The sequence below is a fragment of the Halichoerus grypus genome, chromosome 3 (assembly GCF_964656455.1).
Source record: "Halichoerus grypus chromosome 3, mHalGry1.hap1.1, whole genome shotgun sequence".
NCBI lineage: Eukaryota > Metazoa > Chordata > Mammalia > Carnivora > Phocidae > Halichoerus > Halichoerus grypus.
The window spans coordinates 17,962,572-17,985,232 of NC_135714.1; the positions used below are offsets into that span (position 1 = coordinate 17,962,572).

The 22,661-nt window shown below is 38.4% G+C and overlaps 1 protein-coding gene across 1 annotated transcript in view; it reads left to right on the forward strand.

The window, feature by feature from the left end:
• The first annotated feature begins 1,750 nt into the window (after positions 1-1,750).
• LOC118546477 (cytosolic beta-glucosidase-like) overlaps positions 1,751-22,661 on the forward strand; it is a 76,553-nt gene continuing 55,642 nt past the window's right edge. Inside the window, exons 1-5 of the mRNA XM_036109215.2 lie at positions 1,751-1,796; positions 5,661-5,888; positions 16,411-17,210; positions 17,945-18,068; positions 20,956-20,963. Coding sequence (XP_035965108.1) covers positions 1,751-1,796; positions 5,661-5,888; positions 16,411-17,210; positions 17,945-18,068; positions 20,956-20,963 — 1,206 coding nt within the window. The remainder of the gene's footprint in view (positions 1,797-5,660; positions 5,889-16,410; positions 17,211-17,944; positions 18,069-20,955; positions 20,964-22,661) is intronic.

Here is a 22,661-nt window from a genome sequence, read left to right on the forward strand (position 1 = left end):
AACTTTTGGAGGTTTCTAATGTTATTTAGTGTTTGAATTCTAATAAAATTGGTGAAAGATTGTCATCTCTGTTTCTCCAAACTTTTGAAATTTATGGAGACTTTATCTATGGACTAATTTGTGCTCAACTTTCATAAAATTTTGTCTTCTTGACAAAATATATATTCTTCAGTTGTAGTATTTATTATTGTGCAATGTCATATATATCCATTAGATCAAGATCGCTAATGTCTGCTATCCTTATTCTCTCTTTTTTCAGTTACTGAGAAAGATTTTGGTATCAAGGTTATTCTAACCACATAAAATGAATTGAGGAATTCTTTTTTATTTTCTGGAATAATTTCTGCAAGAGTAGAGTTTTTTTGTTAGTTTGTTTTGCTTTTAAATGTTCAATAGAATTTAGATTAATCAGAATCTCCCATCATGGAAATGGATTTGTCAATTTAGCTTTTCAGTTTCTTAATTTTTGCTTCACATGTTTGAAAACCAGACTCCTGGGTGCATACATATTTAAAATAGTGCTGTCATGTAGTGGTCCACGTTATCTCCAGGAATGCTTACTTAGTTTCCCCTTGAAGTCCTTCACTTTTTGATGGGGGGGCGGGGGGGGGGGCGGGCAGGGGTATCTTTTCCATATTTTGATTTTCAAATTTTTCTGTATTTTTATATCTTAGGTATATTGGTAATCAGTATACCACTGGATATTTTTTTTTTTTTTTAATCTGATCTGGTAATCTTTGTCTTTTATTTGAGGAATATAGTGCATTGACTTATATTGTTATAAGTGATAATTTATATCTTGTCATACCATCTTATTTTATGGATTATGCTTTTATTTTTCTTACCCTATGCTTATTTTTTTTGATTTTCTTATCCTTCTTTTAGTTTACTTGTTTAGTTTTCCCCATCTAGCCTGCCAGTTAAGAGTATGGGCTCTGAAATTCAGTTGCCTGGGTTAGAATCTCAGCTTTAGTATATGCTAATCTGAGCAAGTTACTTACCCTGTTCACTCAGTTTCCTTATCTGAAAATGGAGGTGATAATGGCCGTTACTTCATAATATTTTTGTGAAGGGTTAACATATATATAATGTGTAGAATTGAGCCTGGTACAGAACTTTTGCTATAGATGCATTGGACTCTTCTTTAAAACAATAAATTCCAGTTTGGACTTGAGAACACTTTAACTCTGATTTCTCCCTTTTGTGCTTATATGTTGTTTTGGTTCAGTATTTTAGTTCTATCTAGTTATTCTTTTTAATTCTCACAAAATAGACATTTTGTTATCCTTTTATATGTTAAGAGCTTGTTCAGATTATCCATATATTTATTAATGTCTTTATTTATCATCCTCTTCTAATGTTTCACTTAATATTATTTCTTTAATTTTCATGCTAATTCAAGTTTATATAATAAAATAATTTAAAGAGTCAAAATGAGACTGTTTCAGAAACCATCAATCCCTGGTCCCCTTCCATGTTCCTCTCCCTAGAGGAAACCCCTTTAACTGTTTCAGTTAATCCTTTTGGCATTGACTACTGTATTTTAAACATGCTTATATTATTAGTTCTTGATTTTAGTTCTGTTGTAGGCATATTCTATTGACTTCTCACTGTGAAAAGTGAGGATTTACCCATTTGTCCACTTTCTCTCCTTCTACCTTTCCGCTTTCACTGACCCCCATGTATGATTCCAATACCATAAAAAGTGGGGAATTACTGCTAACTTGGTATAGAGTTTCAGTTTTGCAAGATGAAAAGAGTTCTGGAGATGGATGTGGTGATGGTTCCACAACAACGTGAGTGTACTTAATGTCACTGAACTGTACACTTAGAAGTAGTTAAGATGGTTACTCTTGCGTTATGTGTATTTTACCACAATTAAAAAATACTCTTGTCAGAGCACATACTGCAATGTTTACAGATTGAATGAAGGAGCTTGGGTGGATACAAATGAAATAATATCGGCACCATGTTGAAAACTGCTAAAGCCGAGCCATGGGTACACAGGGCTTTGCTGTATTATTCTGTCTACTTTTGTGCATGTTGACAATTCCATAATAAATTTTTAAAAATTTATTTGGGGGGGAGGGGCAGAGGGGGAGGGAGAGAGAGAGAATCTCCAGCAGACTTCCCACTGAGTGCAGAGCCCCGTGTGGGGCTCGATATCACAACTCTGAGATCATGACCTGAGCCGAAATAGTTGGCTGCTTAATGAACTGAGCCACCCAGGTGCCTCTCATAATAAATTTTTATAATTAAAAAAATCATACTAGGGACACCTGGGTGGCTCAGTTGGTTAAGCGTCTATCTTCGGCTCAGGTCATGATCTCAGGGTCTTGGGATTGAGCCCCGCATCAGGCTCCCCGCTCAGTGGAGAGCCTGCATCTCTCTCTCCCTCTGCCGCTCCCCCCCACTCATGCTCTCTCACTCTCACTCTCTCTATCTCAGATAAATGAATAAATCGTTTTAAAAAAAATTGTACTAGATATTCTATTAGTTTAATCTTCTTGAAGAACTATTTCCTACAGCCTGTGATGTGCTTACATGGGCTGGTTAGTCCCTGGGTTTGCTGCACAGGGATGTCCTTGGAGGTCTCTTTTTATTATTAGCCCGGAGATTTCCCTTTCTTGATTTTTTTCTGCTGAAAACCTGTTTCCTGGATCCTAGATTTTTATCTTTCTTGGTCTACATGATTATTCTGGTGAAACGTATCCTCCTGTAGTATCCAGTGGGATGAAACTTTTTTCTCAGTGTCCAATGAGAGCTCATATGTCTGACAAACCTTCTTTCATTCTCACACTTACTCAGTGGTTGGAGGGCTGGATGGTTGTTGCAACCATTGAGGAGTCCCTTCCACCCAGCTGTGTGTCAAGCTGGTTGCTTTGTTGTCTCTTTCGCAGGTGGGGTTTGTTTCTTCCTTATTCTTGTATGGGGTGTGGAGCCCTTTCATTGCCAGCCTGATGTAAGCATGTTCGTGGAGGCTTCCCATCCTTGGTAAGCTTTAGACTTTGTCTCCTTTCCGCCTTGTCCCACAAGGCCATTAAAATGGCAGCTCACCTCATCTGGGCTTGGCAGATGCTCTCAGGACAAAAGCCTGCATCACTACTCATTTGTGCCTCTGAATTACCTCTCTCACTTTGTTTTTGAGTTACCTACTATCCCACCAGATCACTTTTTTGAGTTACCTACTATCCCACCAGATCACCACTTTTGCCTCTAAATTATGACTCCAGAGTACAATAATTTTTTAATATTCATGATTTCTTTGTATAGATAGTTAGTATCTACCCTGATTTCAACTGTTATTTTTGCTTTTGTCAGAGCTCCTTCTTTTACCATCTCTACTGTCTCCCCATGGTCCCCTCCCATAATTTATAGCCTATGCTGTCCTTTTGTTGGTCTAAAAACTAGTACGTTATTCAGTTTGAATTGTGCACAAAATATGAGTAAGTAGGTGCTAAATGAGGACCTGAAAGACCTTCCTATAATTGTTTAGTTTATCTGTGACCTTCTTTCTTATATAAAAATCATTATGAAATATTTTAGGCATATAAAAAGGGTTGTGAATAGTGTAATAAACAGCTCCCCAAATACCCCTAACCCAGTTTAAGTAATGAAACGTAAGAGGTGCAGTCAAATTCCTTTCTGGTTCTATTACCCTTTTTTCTCTCCAAAGGTAACCACTAGCCTGAATTGATAATTTCCAGGCATGTTGTATGTTTATCTCATATGTATATGTTCAGAATATACATGGATTGTTTTACGTATTTAAAATATATAAAACATGATAAACATATATATTCTTTAAAAAATCAGTAGACTTTATATTTTAGAATAATTTTAGGTTTACAGAAAAATTGAGCAGAACGTACTGTGAGTTTCCACATACCCCATTCCCCAGTTTCCACTACTAGTAGCATCTTGCATTACTGTGAGACAATTATTATAACCGATGAATGAATATCGATACATTATTATTAAAGTTCACAGTTTATAGGTTTTGATAAATATATCTACCATTATTACAGTATCATGTAGAACAATTTTACTGCCCTAAAAATCTAAATTCTACCATTTATACATTCTTTTGAATCTCAAATTTTTTGGTTGTATAGCTTTATTGTTTTGAGGCTGAGTCCATTTGGAGGCCTATAACAAAACACCATAAACTGGATAGCTTATAAACACAAATATTTATTTCTCACAATTCTGGAGGCTGCAAGTCTGAGGTGAGAGTGATAGCATGGCTGGTTGAGGGCCCTCTTCTGCATCACAGACATCTGCATTTTCACATGGCACAAGGAACTGGGGAACTCTGTGGGGTCTTTTATAAGGGCACTAACTCATTCATGGGGGCTCCACCCTCATGACTTAAGCACCTGACAAAGACCCTACTTCCTCCTACCATCACATTGGCATTAGGATTTCAACATAAATTTGGGGGGATACAAACATTGAGACTGTAGCGTAGGGTTATTGATGCTCTGATTCATTCCCTTTAACTGCTGATTCGTGTTTCCTCTGTGTAACTGTACCTCAAATTAATTATCTGTTCTACTGTTGGTAGAATGTGAGTTGTTTCCAGGAGTTTGTTATTACAGACATCTCTGCCTCAATGATCTCCCATAATCTCTTTGTGAAAATACATGAACATTTCTCCAGGGTGTGTACCTAGAAGTGAAATTAGGAAGTCATGAGATTTTTAAAATTACTCCTTTATACCATAAAATGGATTCTAACTACATTTTAAATAAGATTTCTATGTGTACAGATATTCCAAATGTAATTTTTACTTTCTGTTCTTCTAATGTGCAGCACTCTCTCTTTCCTGTGGGCTTATTTGGATCCAACTTCTCTTTTTTTCTATTTTATCCCCACTCCCACCTCCCAGCAATTCACCCTGATGACCCAATTTTTCCTTTAGGTGTCCGTCTAAAAGTCATTTCTCTAAGAGACCTCTGACTCTAGCCCACATCTGAATGAATGCCCCTCCTTGGTTTTCTGGCAAGGCTTTTGCCCTGGCTGTTTTGCAATTGCCCATAGCTAGTTCTCCAAGGACAGGAAGCCCAGCAGAGTGCACCCTGTTGTCTCCTGTGCTCAGCACGGAGCCTGACACATAACATTTGTGGAATTAATGGAGGCATGAATGAACGAAGGTAGGATACTAATATGTCGACATTGGCAGAAGCTAGTGCACTCCCCACAATAATTGACTGGACCATTGCAGCTTCCATCGTTAGCTAACAGGAGAATAGAGTTCAAGTGTAGAGGACCAAAGACAAGGTCCTGAGACTCTGTCAGGCGCAACAAGGACAAGGCTTGTCAGTCATGGCCAGGAGGAGATATTTGCAACTCAGACATTCATAAGCTGGGGCCTGCCTCTGTTTACCAGCTGGGAAATCTTCAGAAAATGAACCATGAAAGCCTGCTATGCGGCATCACCATGCAATAATTTTTCATTTGCCACCAGTCAGCTTCAGGGATCAAGGACAGCTAAACACATAACTCGCTCATGCATGTTATTTTAAAGGCATATTTTAAAGTTATAAATATGGTACATTGAGTTAATGAGGTATGTTCTTTTGGCGACAAATATTTACATTCCATATATGCCTCTTGATGTCAAGAGTGTAACTGTTTCATTTTCTTCTTTTTCTCAGGAGGCTGGGATGCAGATGGAAAAGGCCTTAGTGTCTGGGACACATTCACCCATCAGGGAGGAGAGAGAGTTTTCAAGAACCAGACTGGCGATGTAGCTTGTGGCAGCTACACTCTGTGGGGGGAAGGTTTGAAATGTATCAAACAGCTTGGATTGACTCATTACCGCTTCTCTCTTTCCTGGTCACGTCTGTTACCTGATGGGACGACAGGTTTCATCAACCAGAAAGGCAAGTGTTTCTTAAAAATAGAAGGTTGCAGCTTTAATTCAAGGTTATTGCTGCAGTCTGGCATAATTAATCCAGTATGCTATTCTGCAGTGGAGCTTTGAAATTGCAAGTTTTTAGGGTGATTATAGGATAACTTTTTGAAATGGGTTTGCATTAGCTTTCTTAATAGTAATTCTGTTTTCCCTGAACTGGAGACATGTGTTGGGAGGGGACAAATAGATGGGCAGGAAGGGGTGGGAATAAGGGTTTCACTTATGGAAGATATTATTGAGTGTTAACCTAAAGGTGAATTTCCAAAAGTTATGTATTAAACTATTTTCAGTCGTGTTGTGCTGTGAAGAGTTATAAAAAGCCCTGCAGAACTTGAGAAGATTTTGAGCATTTCGATTGGAGCTGAATTAGTGGAGCAAATTAACTAGCACAGAGATTAGCACTGAGGCATCTGGAGTCTGCTTCACTGGGAACGAAGGGCCAGCTACATCACTCGCTATCTGTGGAAGCATCTCTTGGGTGTTTTTTTTGTGCCTCAGTTTCCCCACAAGTAGAAAGGAATACTCAAATAGTTCCTAGTTCAGAGAGTTGTTGGAAGATTAAATGAAATAATCTTTGTAAAGTGCTTTATACAGTAGCTGGTATATCAAGACATTCAAAAAGTATTAGCTATTATTCTTATTAAGTTTTGTAATTAAAAAGACTACTGCCCTATTTGAATGCCTTTTATTTATGAGGCATTTTACATACATTTTTTCTAATTCCCACAGTCAGTGAGGAAGGTATAATTAGTCACATTTTACAGTGGTGTATGTCCAAATCCAGATATTTTGTAAACGGTGGATCTGGAATTTAAACCTAAGGTCTGGCTAGTTCCTTCCATACACCGGGGTTGGCAAACTATGACCCGAAGGCCAAATTTGGCCTGACTCCTATTTTTGTAAATAAAGTTTTATTGCAGCACAGCTATGCCCATTCATTACATTTAGTCTGTGGTTGCTTTCCCGCTACAATGGCAGAATTGAGTAGTTGGGGCAGAGACCACAGAGCCTGCAAAGCCTAAAATATTTACTACCTGGTACTCCCCAAGAAAAGTTTTGTGACCCCTTACTACAACATAAAGGTTTCTTAATAAAGAACCTCTATTGCTACTTTGTCCTGGAAAATTGTTCACCCTACTCCTATGGTTGGGACTAGGTGAGGCCTGAGTGAAGGCACCTGCTTGCTCATCCCTTTCAGCTGCTGTGCCTTCACTGATGGTCAGGAGTTCCATTTGACCTACATAGTAAGAACAACCTGTGATAACAACTGCTAGCTGGGCTTGTGTACTTGCGTATTTGCAATGTCCATTTTCTGTAAGGTGGGCTAAGTTGGACATTGTGAAACGCAGCTGCACCTCTTGTCTCCCCCACATAGGGACAACGCAAGATTAGCAGGTCCATTGCTCGATTCTAAAGACATTAGCTCCCCTAACTGCTGCTGGTTGAATGTCTACTTTCTTGACATCACTGGCCAGTTTTTTTTTTTTTTCTGACTTTGAACAGAAGTTAATTTGTTTAGTTTAAAAGTGAGTTAATAATTTCCCGCCTTCCTCATCCATCATCTATCTGTGCCTTCTCTTTTCTCCAGCACCATCTTTGAATCTCTTTTCTTTGCTTCCTGCATCTAATTGGTTGCTAACTATGATCCGTTCCACTTACGTCTCTTTAACTTCTCCCTCCTGGCCATTTTCTCTCCCTCTGCCCTGCTTTAGAGGTTTATCATTCTCATCAAGGACTTTTTGATATACCCTTGCTGGGTCTACCTATTTTCACTTGTTCTCTGTCCATTAATCCCTTGTACAAAATGCCACCCCAGGAATTTGCCTAAAGCTTTGCCTTCAGTCATGTTGGCTTGCATCATCTCCTGCTAAAAACAAAGCAAGATTTAAAAAAATTTTTTAAAGATTTATTTATTTGAGAAGGGTGGGGGGACGAGGGAGAGGGAGAGAGAAAAAAATCCCAAGCAGACTCCTCACTGAGCACAGAGCCCGAATCTGGGAGCTTGATCTCACAACCCCGAGATCATGACCTGAGACAAAACCAAGAGTCGGTCACTCAACTGACTGAGTCACCCAAGTGCCCCTCATAAAAAATTTTTTTAGTCATCCCAAGACTCAACATATAGTGTACCCTCCTTCTTATATCATTCCATATTTTATTTGACTTAGTCTTAATTCATCTCTGTAACATTACAGGCTGAAGTTCCCCTATGCATATGACCCATGTAATTGCTCCATGTAATTCCCTAAGCACATAACCCTCTACTTTTTAAACATACTTTGCAATTTTCCATCTCTGTGGGAATTTTCTTAAGCTCTTTCTCCTGCCTGGAATGGCCTTTCCTTAACTATACCCACTGAATCTCTACCCTCCTGATTCTAGGAGTTTGGAGTTTTCACTGAGTTTCCATTTGGATGGTAAACAATGAAAAATTTTGAAAAAACAACACAAAACAACCACCCCCTTGCCAACTTGTAATACAGGTTCATAACCCCTTATCTGAAATTCTAAAGTCCAAAAAGCTTTGAATACTGAATCCTTTTTAGCAAGTTTAGTTCTAAAACTAATTTGGCAACAAAAGCTAACCTGAATTGATGGGGCAGTTTTTTTTTTATTTGAAGAATAACTGACATACAATATTGTATTAATTTCAGGTATAGAACATAGTGATTTGACATTTATAAATATTACTAAATGATCACCACAATAAATCTGGTTACTATCTGTAATTATGCAAAATTATTACAATATTATTGATCATATTCCCTACACTGCACATGACATCCCCATGGCTTATTTGTTTTATAATTGGAAGATTGTACCTCTTAATCCTCTTCATGTATTTCGCTAATCCTCTTTCCTCTGTCCTCTCTAGCAACCATCAGTTTGTTCTCTGTATCTACCGAGACAGTTTCCATTTTGTTTTGTTTGTTCATTTGTTTCTTAGATTCCACTTGTAAATAAATCATACAGAAATTGTCTTTGATTTATTTCATTTAGCATAATACCCTCTAGGTTCACCCATGTTGTTGCAAATGGCAAGATTTCATTCCTTCTTATGGCTGAGTAATATTCTATTACACACACACACACACACACACACACACGCATACATACACACATATACCACATCTTCTTTATCCATTCATCCATCGATAGATATTTAGGTTGCTTTCATATCTTGGCTATTGTAAATAATGCAGCAATGAACACAGAGGTTCGTATGTCTTTTCAAATTAGTGTTTTTGTTTTCTTCAGGTAAATACCTAGAAGTAGAATTGTTGGATCATACAGTAGTTCTATTTTTTATTTTTTTGAGGAATCTCCATACTGTTTTCCATAGTGGCTACACCAATTTATATTCCAACTAACACTGCATGAGGCTTCCCATTTCTCCACATCCTCACTAACACTTGTTATTTCTTGATAATAGCCATTCTGACAGGTGTGAGGTGATATCTCATTGTGGTTTTGATTTGCATCTCCCTGATGGTTAGTGACATTGAACATTTTTTTCATGTGCCTGTTGGCCATCTGTATGTCTTTTTTGGAAAAATGTCTATTCAGGTTCCCCACCTATTTTTTAATCACATTGTGTTTTGATATTGAGCTTTATGGGTTTTTTATATATTTTGGATGTTAAACCCTTGTGAAATTTTTTTTATAATCTCAGGTGATTCTACTTGGTAAGAATATTTACATATTTTACTGCAGAAATATTAGGGGAGACTGACCCAGACCCACTGGGAGGGTTAACTTAATATATGGTATTTGCTCTGTATTTCCTTTCTAAAAATCCAAAAATTCTGAACACATTTGCCCCCAAGATAGGGGATTACTGTACCACTATGTCAACATACCAAGCTATTTAAAATGAACTTGAGATGTACAGAAGTTCATGGAGCACAGCAGTCCAGGAGCAGGGCAGCAGAAAAGCTGGAGGGTGGTGGTGGGGAGACTGGAGATACTGGGGCCACTTGAACAGTGTGGGGAGATCACTCATGCACATATCATATGGAGATCATGTGCCCCAGCACTGAACTCTTTATGTTTGGTCCCAGTTTTTGTAGAGTTATAGCTAATTAATATTACAGACTTTTCCATGAACAAGAGGCACTGGGGGTACTTCTAGGAGGCAGAATTTCAGTAAGTGGTTGCTCAATCTGTTGAAGCAATGGGAACTGTTTTAACTCAGAAAGGGCATCACTTGTTTTTTCTGTTTAAACATTTTCTCAAAGAGCATGTAAAGAATTGGAAAACCCTTGTCACCATCCTTTATAAGGCACCCCAATTTTTTTGTGTGTGTTCAACTCCCTATTTTAAAGCTTGATTAGAGGACATTTGGAAACTTGTAAAATCCTATGTTCCCAAACTGGAAGAATATTTTATGAAGCGGAATTGTTACACAGCCTTTCTCTTTCAAATGTCAAGTTTTCAAGGTTTAACAAGAAGAGATTGAGCTGGCAACTGAAATCACGTATTTCTGTAGTTCTCAGCTGTTCAAGTGAATTTTCCTATCTGCCACAAATGCAAGTTTCACATGATTAGTAGGGGACCCAAGTATAGGAAATAAAAAAAAAAAAGGAATGTTTATGCAGAATTTCTTACTCACTTTAGTATTTAAAATATGAGCCCCGTTAGCAGGAATGGTAAAGTAAATAACTAAAGAAACATTTATTAACCTCTTGCTCCATATTGGGCAGTGCGTTAGGCTGAATAATAGCTCCCCAAAGATGTTATTCCTAATTCTTAGAAACTGTGAATATATTTTCTTACATGGTAAAAGGGACTTTATAGTTGTTATTACACTAAAAATCTTGAAATGGGGAGATTATTCTGGATTATCTGCATGGTCCCCATGTAATTACATGAGCCCTTACAAGAGGGAGGCAAGACAATCAGAGTCAGAGAGAAGATATAGGAACTGAAAGAGAGGTCAGACTGAGAGGAGAGAAGATGTTACCCTATTGGCTTTGAGGATAAAGGAAGGGGCCATGAGCTAAGGAATGCAGACAGCCCCGGAAGCTGGAAGAGGCAAAGCATTGGGTTCTCCTCAAGAGCCTGCAGAAGGAAGTTAGCCCTGCTGCCATGTTGATTTTAGAATATCTGATGCCCAGAGCTATAAGATAATAAACTTGTGTTGGCTTAGGCCACTATAATTGTGGTAATTTGTTACAGCAGCAGAGACTAATCCAGGCAGTGTGCTAAGAGAACCTAGGGCAATTAAAGAAATTAATTGGTGGTTGAGTCTAGAGGGGAGTGACCTAGTTATCATGTGTGATACATGGTAGGCACTTGACCAAAATTAATTCTACATGAAGACATTTATAGTTTGACTAGCGAGATTCCAGTTCAGTTATTTTCTGTACTGAGACATTATCTTTGCAAGTCCTAGCCATTTCCTCTTCTAAGGGAATTTCCCCCATTTCTTTGTTCTACATAAACCTGCTCTGCTTCTGGCCATAGCCGACTGAACAAGGGAAACACCTCTTTCCTTGTGACATATTATTGTGACATATTTCCTCATGGAAAAAGAGAATCTTGCCCAATTGTCTTCACTTCTCAGAGATGTTTAGAATCAAGGAGTTGAGAGTCTGGGTTGATTGGTTTGGAACCAGGACTATAAAGTAGCTTTGGCAGATGGGATGGCCATTTGAGACCACAGCAAACAAGAAGAAATGGGCTTAAATAAATCAGAGAAAGTGATAGTAACTATGAAAGAAGGCTATGGAAGTTTTAATATTTAATCAGTTATGTCCTAAATACCAGAAGCAGAACAGGGTTCAAATATACTGTCAAAGTTTCAAGATCCTGGGGCGCCTGGGCGGCTCAGTCGTTAAGCGTCTGCCTTCGGCTCAGGTCATGATCCCAGGGTCCTAGGATCGAGCCCCGCATGGGTCTCCCTGCTCCATGGGAGGCCTGCTTCTCCCTCTTCCACTCCCCCTGCTTGTGTTCCCTCTCTCACTGTGTCTCTCTGTCAAATAAATAAAATCTTTAAAAAAAAAAAAAGTTTTAAGATCCCTAGATTGGTAACAAGTGGTCATTTAAAAATATACATTTGTTCAGAGAATTAGTTACCAGTGAATTATGCTGATAGAGCTAAAGAACCCTTTCATGGTTTGTTCTCATTTGATACTCAAAACACTCATGAGGTGGCACTAATAATATGCCCTTTTTGCAGATAAGGAAACTTAGGCATAGACAGGCCAAGTGATTTGTCCATGATTCCATGATTCTTTGGCAGAACTGTTTGACTCTGGAACTCTGCTCTTAAAAACCTCACTTCACTGTTTCATGGGAAAATTGCATTAGAGCACCAAGCCAGAAGTGCTCTGTGCAAACCAGAAGTACTTGATTCAGGGATGTTAAATATTAATTATGCAATGCTTTGTTGCTCTGCCAAGCTGATAAGTGAGAAAAAAATCTTATTTAAAATTTTTTAAATCTTCAATTCAACTAAAGATTATCATGTTGTTGGAATTACACTGATTGCCATCATTAATGATTGTGCCATATCTAATGATGCTTACAAGAGATAAATCATTGATTCCTCCAAAAATTAAAAAAAAAAAGGATCTGATATTATGAATCAGCTCCAAAATAGGTGATTGTGAAGACTAGTAAAACAGAGTCACCATGTTTCTGATTCTGAAACATTCATGGGAAGTGGAATGTCATGGTAGGACAGGCTCAGGCTTCATAGTGAGGTAGAGTGGGTTACTGGGCTTAAATGCTGGTAGTGCCATATGGCAACATTATCGCTTAAGTCTGGTATTCACTCTCTCTGAGTCTCGGTCTTCTTAGATGCTTAGTGAGGATAAAAATGCCCACCTCTTGGGCTTAGGGCTAGGATTAAACAAAATGTGTGACATTTGGTACATATAGTATGAATACAATAAATGAAAGCTGATATTATTTTTATATTCAGAGTCAATGGAAGGAATTGGCTATGAAAATTCCAAAATGATTCCATCATACCATCTTTGGATATTACATTTTACTAGTGAGGACAAGTGGGCTTGCTGAGGCTCAGAGATGGGATGGTGGAATGTTCTTTCATTGAGGGGGATTAGAAAACCTTTATAAATATTTGTGAATGTATTAGTTTTCTATTGCTGCTTCAACAAATTATCATAAGCTTAGCTGCTTAAAACAGCACAAATTTTACACCTGAAAATAATATAACCTTGTATATCGATTATATTTCAATAAAAGCCCACAAATTTATTACCTTAGAGTTATGGAGATCAGAAGTCTGACATGGATCTCTGTAGGCTAAAACTAAGATGCTTCCAGGGTTGCATTTCTTTCCAAAGGATCTAGAGGACAGCCTTTCTTGGCTCATTGAGATTGCTGGAAGAATTTAGTTTCTTGTGGTTGTAGGACTGAAGTCCTCATTTCCTTGATGGTTATCACCTGAGGGCCATTTTCAGTTTCTGAAAGCCACCTGCATTCCTTGGCAGGTGGCTCCCTTCTTCCATTCTCGAAGCTGGCAATAGTGGGTTGAGTCCTTCTTAAGCTGCTACCTCTCCTACCTCTTCTATTGTTCTATCTTTCTGACCTACTCCTCTGCTCTGCTCTTTCTCTTCTAAGGACTTGTGTAGTTAGATTGGGCCCATTTGAACCATCTAGAGAAATCGTCCCATCTCAAGATACTTAACCTTAATCACATCTGCAAATCCTTTTTGCTATGTAAAGTAACATATTCACATGTTGCATGGATTAGGGCATGGACATCTTTTTGGGGCTGGGGTATTCTGTTTATCAAGTGAGTAATGGCATACAAATGGGTCTTCCAAGTATGGAGTTGTTATGCATGATTCACATTATGCTCTGGTTTGCAAAAAAAGTGAGCTGTTGTTAAAAATATCCACTCTTACAGATAGATAGATAGATGGATAACACATGACCTTGCGTAATTTGGCTTCTGCTTACCCTGCTTATCTCTTACCATTCTTATTCTTTCTCTGCTCAGCTATACATTCTCATTATACTGAACTTAGAGTTCCCAGACAGAGACATACTTGGCTAAATTACAATATACAAGCAAACAATGGCCAGTCCATATATGATAATAAAACTCTGATCCACAAAAGAAACCCAGGAAGCCAAACCACAGCCTCTGCAGCAACTGGTCCAGAATAATCAGAACTTGATCAACATCTGCCAACTTTTCTGTTTTTTGTTGTTGGTGGTGGTGGTTTGTTCCCCTGCTACCTGCTTCCAACTTAGGACCAACCACGGAAAGCCAAATAAGTGGCCCAAAGTGATTGCTTGGGATGCCCCTCTTCTAGTTATCTCACCTCCAGCCTCCCTGTGCCAAAAACTTCCAATCAGAAGGTAACTGAAGCCTTCTCCTTCCCCTCCTTTTTGTCACTATAAAGCTTTCCCTCTTCCCTGACAGCCTTTGAGTATCTGTCAAATGCAATGGATGATGGCTGACTCCCTTGGTACAGCAAACTGAATAAATAGACTGCTCACATTTAGGTGGTCTTTGTTTATTTTCACACCTCCTTTACTCTTTCATGTATTTGTTTCCCTTTTTTCTCTTCTTGGATCACTCGTTCTTCCTTCCCTTACATGAGTAATTTATATTCATCATTTGACTGTCAGCTTAGATGTCACTAATGACAGCAGTAACAATAATTATTAAAATGATAGCTAACCTGTACTGAGCCCTTACCTTATGCCAAGAGCTGTTCTAACCATGTTCCATTTATCAACTCTTTAAGCTCTTGGAATAAATTATTAAAGTAGGTTTCTATTATTGTCCACATTTTACAGACAGGGAAAGATAATTCGGAGGGATAAAGTAACTTGCCTAAGGTCACTGAAGTAGGTGAAGGAATTGGGGTAGAATTTAGGTAGCCTGTTGCTGTAGTTCATTTTTGAAATCATGTTGCTGGGTCACCTGGGTGGGTCAGTCGTTAAGCATCTGCCTTTGGCTCAGGTCATGATCCCAGGGTCCTGGGATTGGGCTCCTTCCACACTGGGCTCCCTCTGCATTGGGCTCCCTGCTCAGCGGGAAGCCTGCTTCTCCCTCTGCCTCTCCCTCTCCCCCTGCTTGTGTTCCCTCTCTCACTGTGTCTCTCTCTGTCAAATAAATAAATAAAATCTTTAAAAAAAAAAAGAAATCATGATGCTATATTGCTTTCAAAATAGATTTTCAAATATTCTCAGTTTAGAATGGGTACTCCTTATCCTATGCTTAAATGGTATTCTGCACTTTATCTTTACCAATATAATACTGTATTATAATTGTTTATGAATTTATTTGTAGTCCCTATTAAAATTGAAGCTCCCTTAGGCCAAGGACAGTATATATCTTACATATGTTTGTAAGTCCAGCATATAGTAGCTTCTCTATACATGTGTATTTGAGGGATGAATAAATTAATGATTTAATGAAACTAATCCAAATGTCTGAATTATTTTTTAATTGGAGGATACTAAGTTAAAAAAAGAGAGAGGAAGGGACCCTACTTCTAGACAAACTTTGAAAGAAACACAATTCTACATATGAATTTACAATTATTATCCAGGAAACAATGTCAAAATAGGATAGCTTCTCTCTCCTGAGCTTCAGTTTCTTCCATAATCTTAGACATAAAAATCACATGATGCACTAATACTGGTCTCTCCCCAGTAAGTCTCTTCCAGTTAGGAGTCATTATTAGGTTGGACCCAACATCTTCTTGGCATTGGTTTCTGAGGCAGAGTATCTCTAAGTTAATAACATTTCTCTGAACTCTGCCTCAATCCTAAAAATTCTCCAACACACTTGCTGTGCTGCAGAATTAGCTGAGAGCGAGGGGTGGCTATGCATTCTCATGGACTACGTCAGGATCTTGAAGCAAAGTCCCCAACCATGTTCCTTAACATGCCAAGCCTCTGGCCAACTGCCCTTGTAACCCACATTCTGGGAGCTCTTATTCATGCTCAGTGGGTCTCCTTTTTAGACTTATAAGACTAATATATCTGGAGAAGCACCCAGGCAGCCATCGATTCTGTTACTTTATATTTAATACCGCTGAGAACCATTCATTCATTCAACTAATATTTATTGAGTATCTACTGAATTCCTGGTATTGTTCCAGGATTTGGGGAACCAGAAGTGAATTAGATAAGGCACCAGCTATTATGAGGCTTGTATTCTAGTGGGGTTAAGAGACAAATCAAGCATACAAACAAAATAAATTCAATAAGTGTGGCCATAACACAAATTTATGTGGTAGCAACTTGCCCAAATGTATCCCTGTCAGAACATATGTGTTCCATGTCTTCTGATACACCCCCAACCCCCCGATTCTTCCTTGGAATTTTGAATGTTTCCTTCCAAACTTTAATTGATGATATGTAGGAAGTAACAAATCCTTATTTTGGATAAAGTTATTTAGGAAATTATTCCTGATCCTTTCCTCGTCTTTACTTACTGTCAATGTTCTAAAAATAACTTTTCTTCGAGTACTGCCCTTTTGTTTTTCTCTTAGGAATTGACTATTGCAACAAGATCATTGATGATTTGTTAACTAATGGGGTTACGCCCATAGTGACCCTCTACCACTATGATTTGCCTCAGGCCTTAGAAGACAAAGGAGGTTGGTTGTCAGAGGCAATCATTGAATCCTTTGATAAATATGCCCGGTTTTGCTTCGGTACTTTTGGAGATCCAGTCCAGCGGTGGATCACCATAAATGAGCCTAATGTTTTTGCCCTGCTGGCATATGATTTTGGAATATATCCTCCTGGTGTACCTCACTTTGGAACTGGAAGTTATCAGGCAGCTTATAATTTGATTAAAGCTCACGCCAGATCCTGGCACAGCTACGATTCCTTATTCCGAAAAGAACAGAAGGGCGTGGTGTCCCTAGCAATTTTTGCTACCTGGGTGGAACCAGCAGATCCCAACTCAGTGTCTGACCAGGAAGCTGCTAAAAGAGCCCTTGCTTTCTGCTTGAATTTCTTTGCTAAACCCGTATTTACTGATGGTGATTATCCGGAAGTTGTCAAGTCCCAGATTGCCTTCATGAGTAAAAAGCAAGGCTATCCATCATCAAGGTTTCCAGAATTTACAGAAGAAGAGAAGAGAATGATTAAAGGCACTGCTGATTTCTTTGCTGTGCATTATTATACAACTCACTTAGTCAAGTACCAGGAGAATAAGAAAGGAGAACTAGTTTTTTTCCAGGATGTGGAGATTCAAGTTTTTCCAGACCCAACTTGGATAAGAAGTTTGGATTGGATCTACGTGGTGCCATGGGGAATACGTAAAGTACTGCAGTACATTAAGGTAAAACACATTGTTTCTGTTCATGTATACCCAAATATGTAGAAATGGGAAGACAGACATATGTGTGAACTTGGAAAAAGAATGATTTTAGGCAGTAGGTTATACATTTGTTGGCTTGAGAAGAGAGATTAGGATTTAAATTGGTGAGAAGTAACTAGCTGATAAGGGGCTTCAATACCATGATTAAAGTTGGGATTCTCTGTTAAAGTCAGTTGTGGGCATAGGAATAGCTTGGACATATTTTCCAGGCTGATGTCACAACTGTAATTATTAAAAGGCATATTAAGGACTGAAATAGCTGGATCCTTTTTGGGCCTCTGCTATCTGGATGGAGTCCAGGTAGCTGAAATTAAAATTTTAAGTTAATGATTTTTTAGGACCCTTTCTGTGGGGGGATAGAGAGTGTAGCTGTTGGTGGGACCAAGGGGTTAAAGAGTAGTGACAATCAGCAGATGCTGATGGAAGAAAGATATTTCTCTCTTCTCATTATGACAAGAATCATTTGACTGTCTTCATGGACATTTGCACAGTTTTGCTTTTCCATTGTTAGTCATAAAAGGTCAGTGCGTGGAAAATTAAGTTAATAGGGTCAGTGCAATTTGATGAAAACTAGTTTTGGGTTGTAGCTTAGAGAAGATAGAGGGTAAAGCACCTGATTTTATGAGTCTTTTTTTTTTTTTTTTTACATCTGTTTGGAATAAAACTGGAATAAAACTTACACTCTCTTGTTCCAGGATACATATAATAACCCTGTAATTTACATCACTGAGAATGGGTTTCCCCAGGGTGACCCCGCATCTCTTGATGACACTCAGCTCTGGGAGTATTTCAGACAGACATTTCAGGAACTGTTCAAAGGTACCATTTGAAATGATGAAAGATCAATTGTGCAAACTTAATATAATTTTCCCATGTGCCTATTTGCATTCAGCAAAGATCAATGATTTTGAAAGCTGAAATTCATGTAAATCAGTGTAATGATTTTGAAAGCTGAAATTCATGTAAATCAGTGTAAAGCTGAAATTCATGTAAATCAGTGTAATTAAGAGAGAGGAGAAAAAGTATTTAGGAAAGAGGAAGGTGAGGATTTTGGCCTAGCTTCAACCTCCTAAAATTTAATCAAGTAAGAGACTGTCTTCCATATTTTGTGACTCCTGGGTGAAGGTGACATGAACAGAGGGTGGTGGCTGTTGAAAGAGAACATTAGTTATTACAAAAAGATTAGCACTGAACAACTGCATCATGCCTATTTACATATTTTAATAACCGAACTATCAAGAAATGAATTGACAGAATTTTTTAAAGGATCAAAATTAAGCATTTATGCAATAAATATTAAAATGGCCTTCGATGAGTTCTGGCCTAAAATGAGTCTTCCATCACTGTATGTTTCATTTAAGCTGCAACCAAACAGTGCCATTTAGGAACATGTTTTTGTCATATAGAATCTGTGAATTTTATTTCAAGACAAGGTTATTATTCTGACAACTGCTCTTTCCCCATGGAATTCTTTTCATATTTGAAAACAAATGTGAAAGAATAATCTTTAACTGGTAACACATATTTTGACACCAGTTAATTTCCCCATTCCAGCATCTACTTGGAACACTATTGCTTTGTAAATTTAATTTCTCCTCCCTATAAAGGAACCATAGACACAGAAACAAAATCCAATGCAAAAATGAGACTTTCAATTTCCTTTTTTTACCATGATAGGCACACTTCTCTCTCATCATTCTATTTGAAAGGTCCTAGAATTATTCTATTCAAAATTAATCAGTAATATACTGAAATCAGCCAGAGGAATTCTGGAAAGTGACACAAAATGGTCTCCTTCCCAAACCTAAAATATATTGTACTCAATCCCTCACTCTGGCTTGGAGTTTATTGGTAGAGAGCAATTGGATTCCTATGATTTGAACCAAATGAAATTCTTTCTCTAGGTAAGAATTCACTTTCTGATTAAAAAAAAAGAAAAAAAGGAAATGTCTAGTTTTCTGAGATTCCACTCCCCCTTCTCCCTGTAAATGGCCCTATTCATAATTCATCCATTGATGTTCCCAGCTTCATTCCAAGAGGAAAGTAAGAGTTACCAACAGGCAGATTTATGGATGGTACGAGGACCACAAATGACCTGTCCAAAATTGTTCTGTGTATTTTTGAGAAAAGAGAGAAAAATAGAAACTGACTTTCTTCATTTCCAGCATGGTACTCTGTTCAGTACTAACATAATGGCATTTCATTGTTCTTTGAAATAGTTTTAAGTATTTTAATACAGTCCCTTAGATCTTTAACAGTAAAAAAAAAGGTAGTCGACCCACAAACTAAGACAACTTAAACATAGAAAAGTAATTGAAGGTGAAAGTGGAAAATGTGAGAAGATTTGAGTTTCTGAGGGGCAGGAGAGGAGATAGGATTAGAAACAAAATTCTGTTTTTCTACTTGTTGAATTTCAATAGTGTCTTTAAACAGATGGAAAAAGATACCAGGCACTTAAAACATTAATTGTTCACAGTGTGTATGTTCTCTTCTGATTTTTAACATTAGATGATCTATATTCATTGTAATTAGCACATAATATTATGTTTGCTTTACATTTTAAAAATGTAGCCTTTCAAACGTGCAGAAATCTACTTATTGACAAAAAAAGATACATGTTATCTCTTCTGGAGTGGGTATAGTGATAGCAATTTCTTATATATTGTTGTAGTAGACCCCAATTATTTAATCTTGGTGAAACTCTTTTCTAGTAATTATTCCCTTTTCTTCAAGAAATATCCACCTCTTTTTATCCTCAGGCTTACCACAGGGACAACCGTGTTAAGTAGAATACCCCTCATTGTTAACACAGAGTTGGTTCGTTTAAATGTAGGCACATGACATGAGCTGGGCCAGTCCCAGTTCTTCACCGAGATTTAGAATTTGGGCCAATCACTTTGTCTCTTAGCCTAGGTTGGGCAGGGGAATGTAGCTTTGTAAGCCATTGGTGGCTGTGTTCTGCCACGGAAGCTAAGGAGTAGTGTGAAGGGGAGCTGCAGGTGCATCGAGGGAAGTGGAGACAAGAAACAGGGAGAGCTTCAGGGTGTGACTAGAGCTTCTAATTCCAGTTTTTCCTCAGACACAGCTGCATGCATGATCTTGAGAGACATTACTTTTACTTATAATGAAATGCTCTTTCTGCTTCACCTGAATTTGATTGGTTTTCTATCACTTGGAACAAAAAGAGTGTTAACTGATACCATCATATCACTTCGTTTTCAAAGCAGTGAGATGAGGTCATTGCTCCTATTATACAGATGAGAAGACTGAGTTTCAGAGAGGCTAGCTAAGTCATTTGTTCAGGATCACAAAGTGACTAATATTTCCTGGAACCAAGCAGAATGCTGCTACTACTATTTTGGTGTTTGATGAGGTCTGTGAGTTCAGGGCTTTCTGACTCAGCGTGGTTGCTTGTCATACCATACAGAACCTTTTCCTCACCCTTGGTACTCAGAACTTGCATAGATTCTTCAAAAGGGCTCCATGCTGCTCCTGCAGGAGCCAATAGGTCCTATGACCTTGGACACCGCTCAGACGCCCCCTATCCTGCCTTTCGTCAGGGGAGTGGAGCTTAATTTACTAATCAATTTCCTGAGACTCCTTTGAGGTAGTGCTGATGATCTTGATTGGCAAGAACTTTACTAGTAAGAAACACCCTGTGCGCAATTAAAAATAATAACAGGCCAAGGAAGACATTCGTGGGAAGCGCTGCAGGTGAGAGCTGGCCAGAACCCAGGGAGTCAGATGGATGATGGCTTTGTGATCCCCACAAACAAAGCCTTCTCTCTAACATCACACATACGGACAGGCACAGAATGACACTAGAGTTGGATCAATGACATCCGCCTGGAGGTCTTACTGATCTCTTCAGGTACAATCCCACAGCAATTAATTGAGCAGTAAAGAGTAAGCTAATGTTTCTATTTCCTTTTGGGAAGGAAAAAGAAAAAAAGGAAAAATGTCATTTCAAGAAAAAAAAGAGAGAAATCAGCTAATGCCTTTTTAGTCATTGCATTATTTAAATGCCTTTAAATAGGTTGTGTCTTAGTTAATGTAGATATAGATAAGAGAAAAGCAACACAGGAGAGACACAAAAAACTTGCTATAACATATAACTAGGCTTACATTTCAGCTCTGCGAGTTATTCGATGAGGGGCCTTTGACAAATTGTTCAACCTCCCAAACTCTCAGTTTGTTCATCTATAAAAGTGGATTAACACTTTCCCCTGACAGAGTTGTTGTAAAGATTCCATTTAATGAGCTAATATGTAATCACCCCCAACCAGCAATTGCCGGGCACACAGTAGGCTCTCAATCAATGGTAATAATTACTATTATTACAAAATGTGTACTCTTAAGGATATATTTATCACCCCAAGTTATTTAACTTGTTATTTTAAAAATGTCATCCCAAGACTTTTTTTTTTTTTTAATTTTCCACCAAGTATTTAAGTTATAGCAGAATATTCCCGCACGTCTGCAGGTTTCTCCATCATTCTTTTTGGGGAACCCCTGAATGAATGTTGTAACTTTGGCCCTCTCGCTATCTACAGTTGACTCCTGTGGAGTGGAAAGCAGCAACGGCCTCCCTCCGTTCATTATTTCCATCAGAGAGGTTGCCAGATTAGGTGAAAAATTAAATCATTGGCAGCAGAAATAACCATCAAGCAACTGGGTAGCTGGAATTGCTCGGCCACATGAATTTTTTGCAGAAGTTCAGAAAGCAGTGATCTTCAAAGAGTTAAGCCTTTGTCACATCATATGAATCTCTATTATATTCATAGAATTTCCACCAGTCCTCGTTGCTCCAGAGCCGGCAGACAAGTTTAAGTTCATATGTAAACATACACAAATAGATGCCTCAGTAATCTGAATGTTGCCGAGGAGGTGAGGAAGTGTGTGAAGCAGGGGAGGTTACTCCCAATGGGTAATACTCCAGCCATGACCTAAATTCTCCTGAAAGGCACATACGTGTTCCTCACGTGCCTGAGGATGTGCCCAGCATGGGCCTGCCTTTCACTTGGCACACGATCTTTCCTCAGCCTGGAATGCCATGGCCTTTGCCTTCTTCCCAGCCCAAATCCTGTTGTTTGGAGTACGTGAACTTGCTGGAGGTCAGACAAGACATGGGTTTGAAACGTGGTTCTACCACCCACAAGCTCAATAATTTTGGGATAATTCTTAGACAACACTTCAGCCATCTAATCTTTAAAATGGGGATAATAAGACCATTGTCTTCTAAAAAGTGGTGAAAAGTGAAGAAGGTAATGCTTATAAAGCCTAAATACAGAGTCTGGCACATTACAAAGGATTCTGTAAATGGTGGCTAATTTTTGAAGGGGGTTGTGGACCCTTCTGTACTGGAACTGTGTCTTTTTCATGATTTTATCTTCAGCCCTGACTACCTTTTCT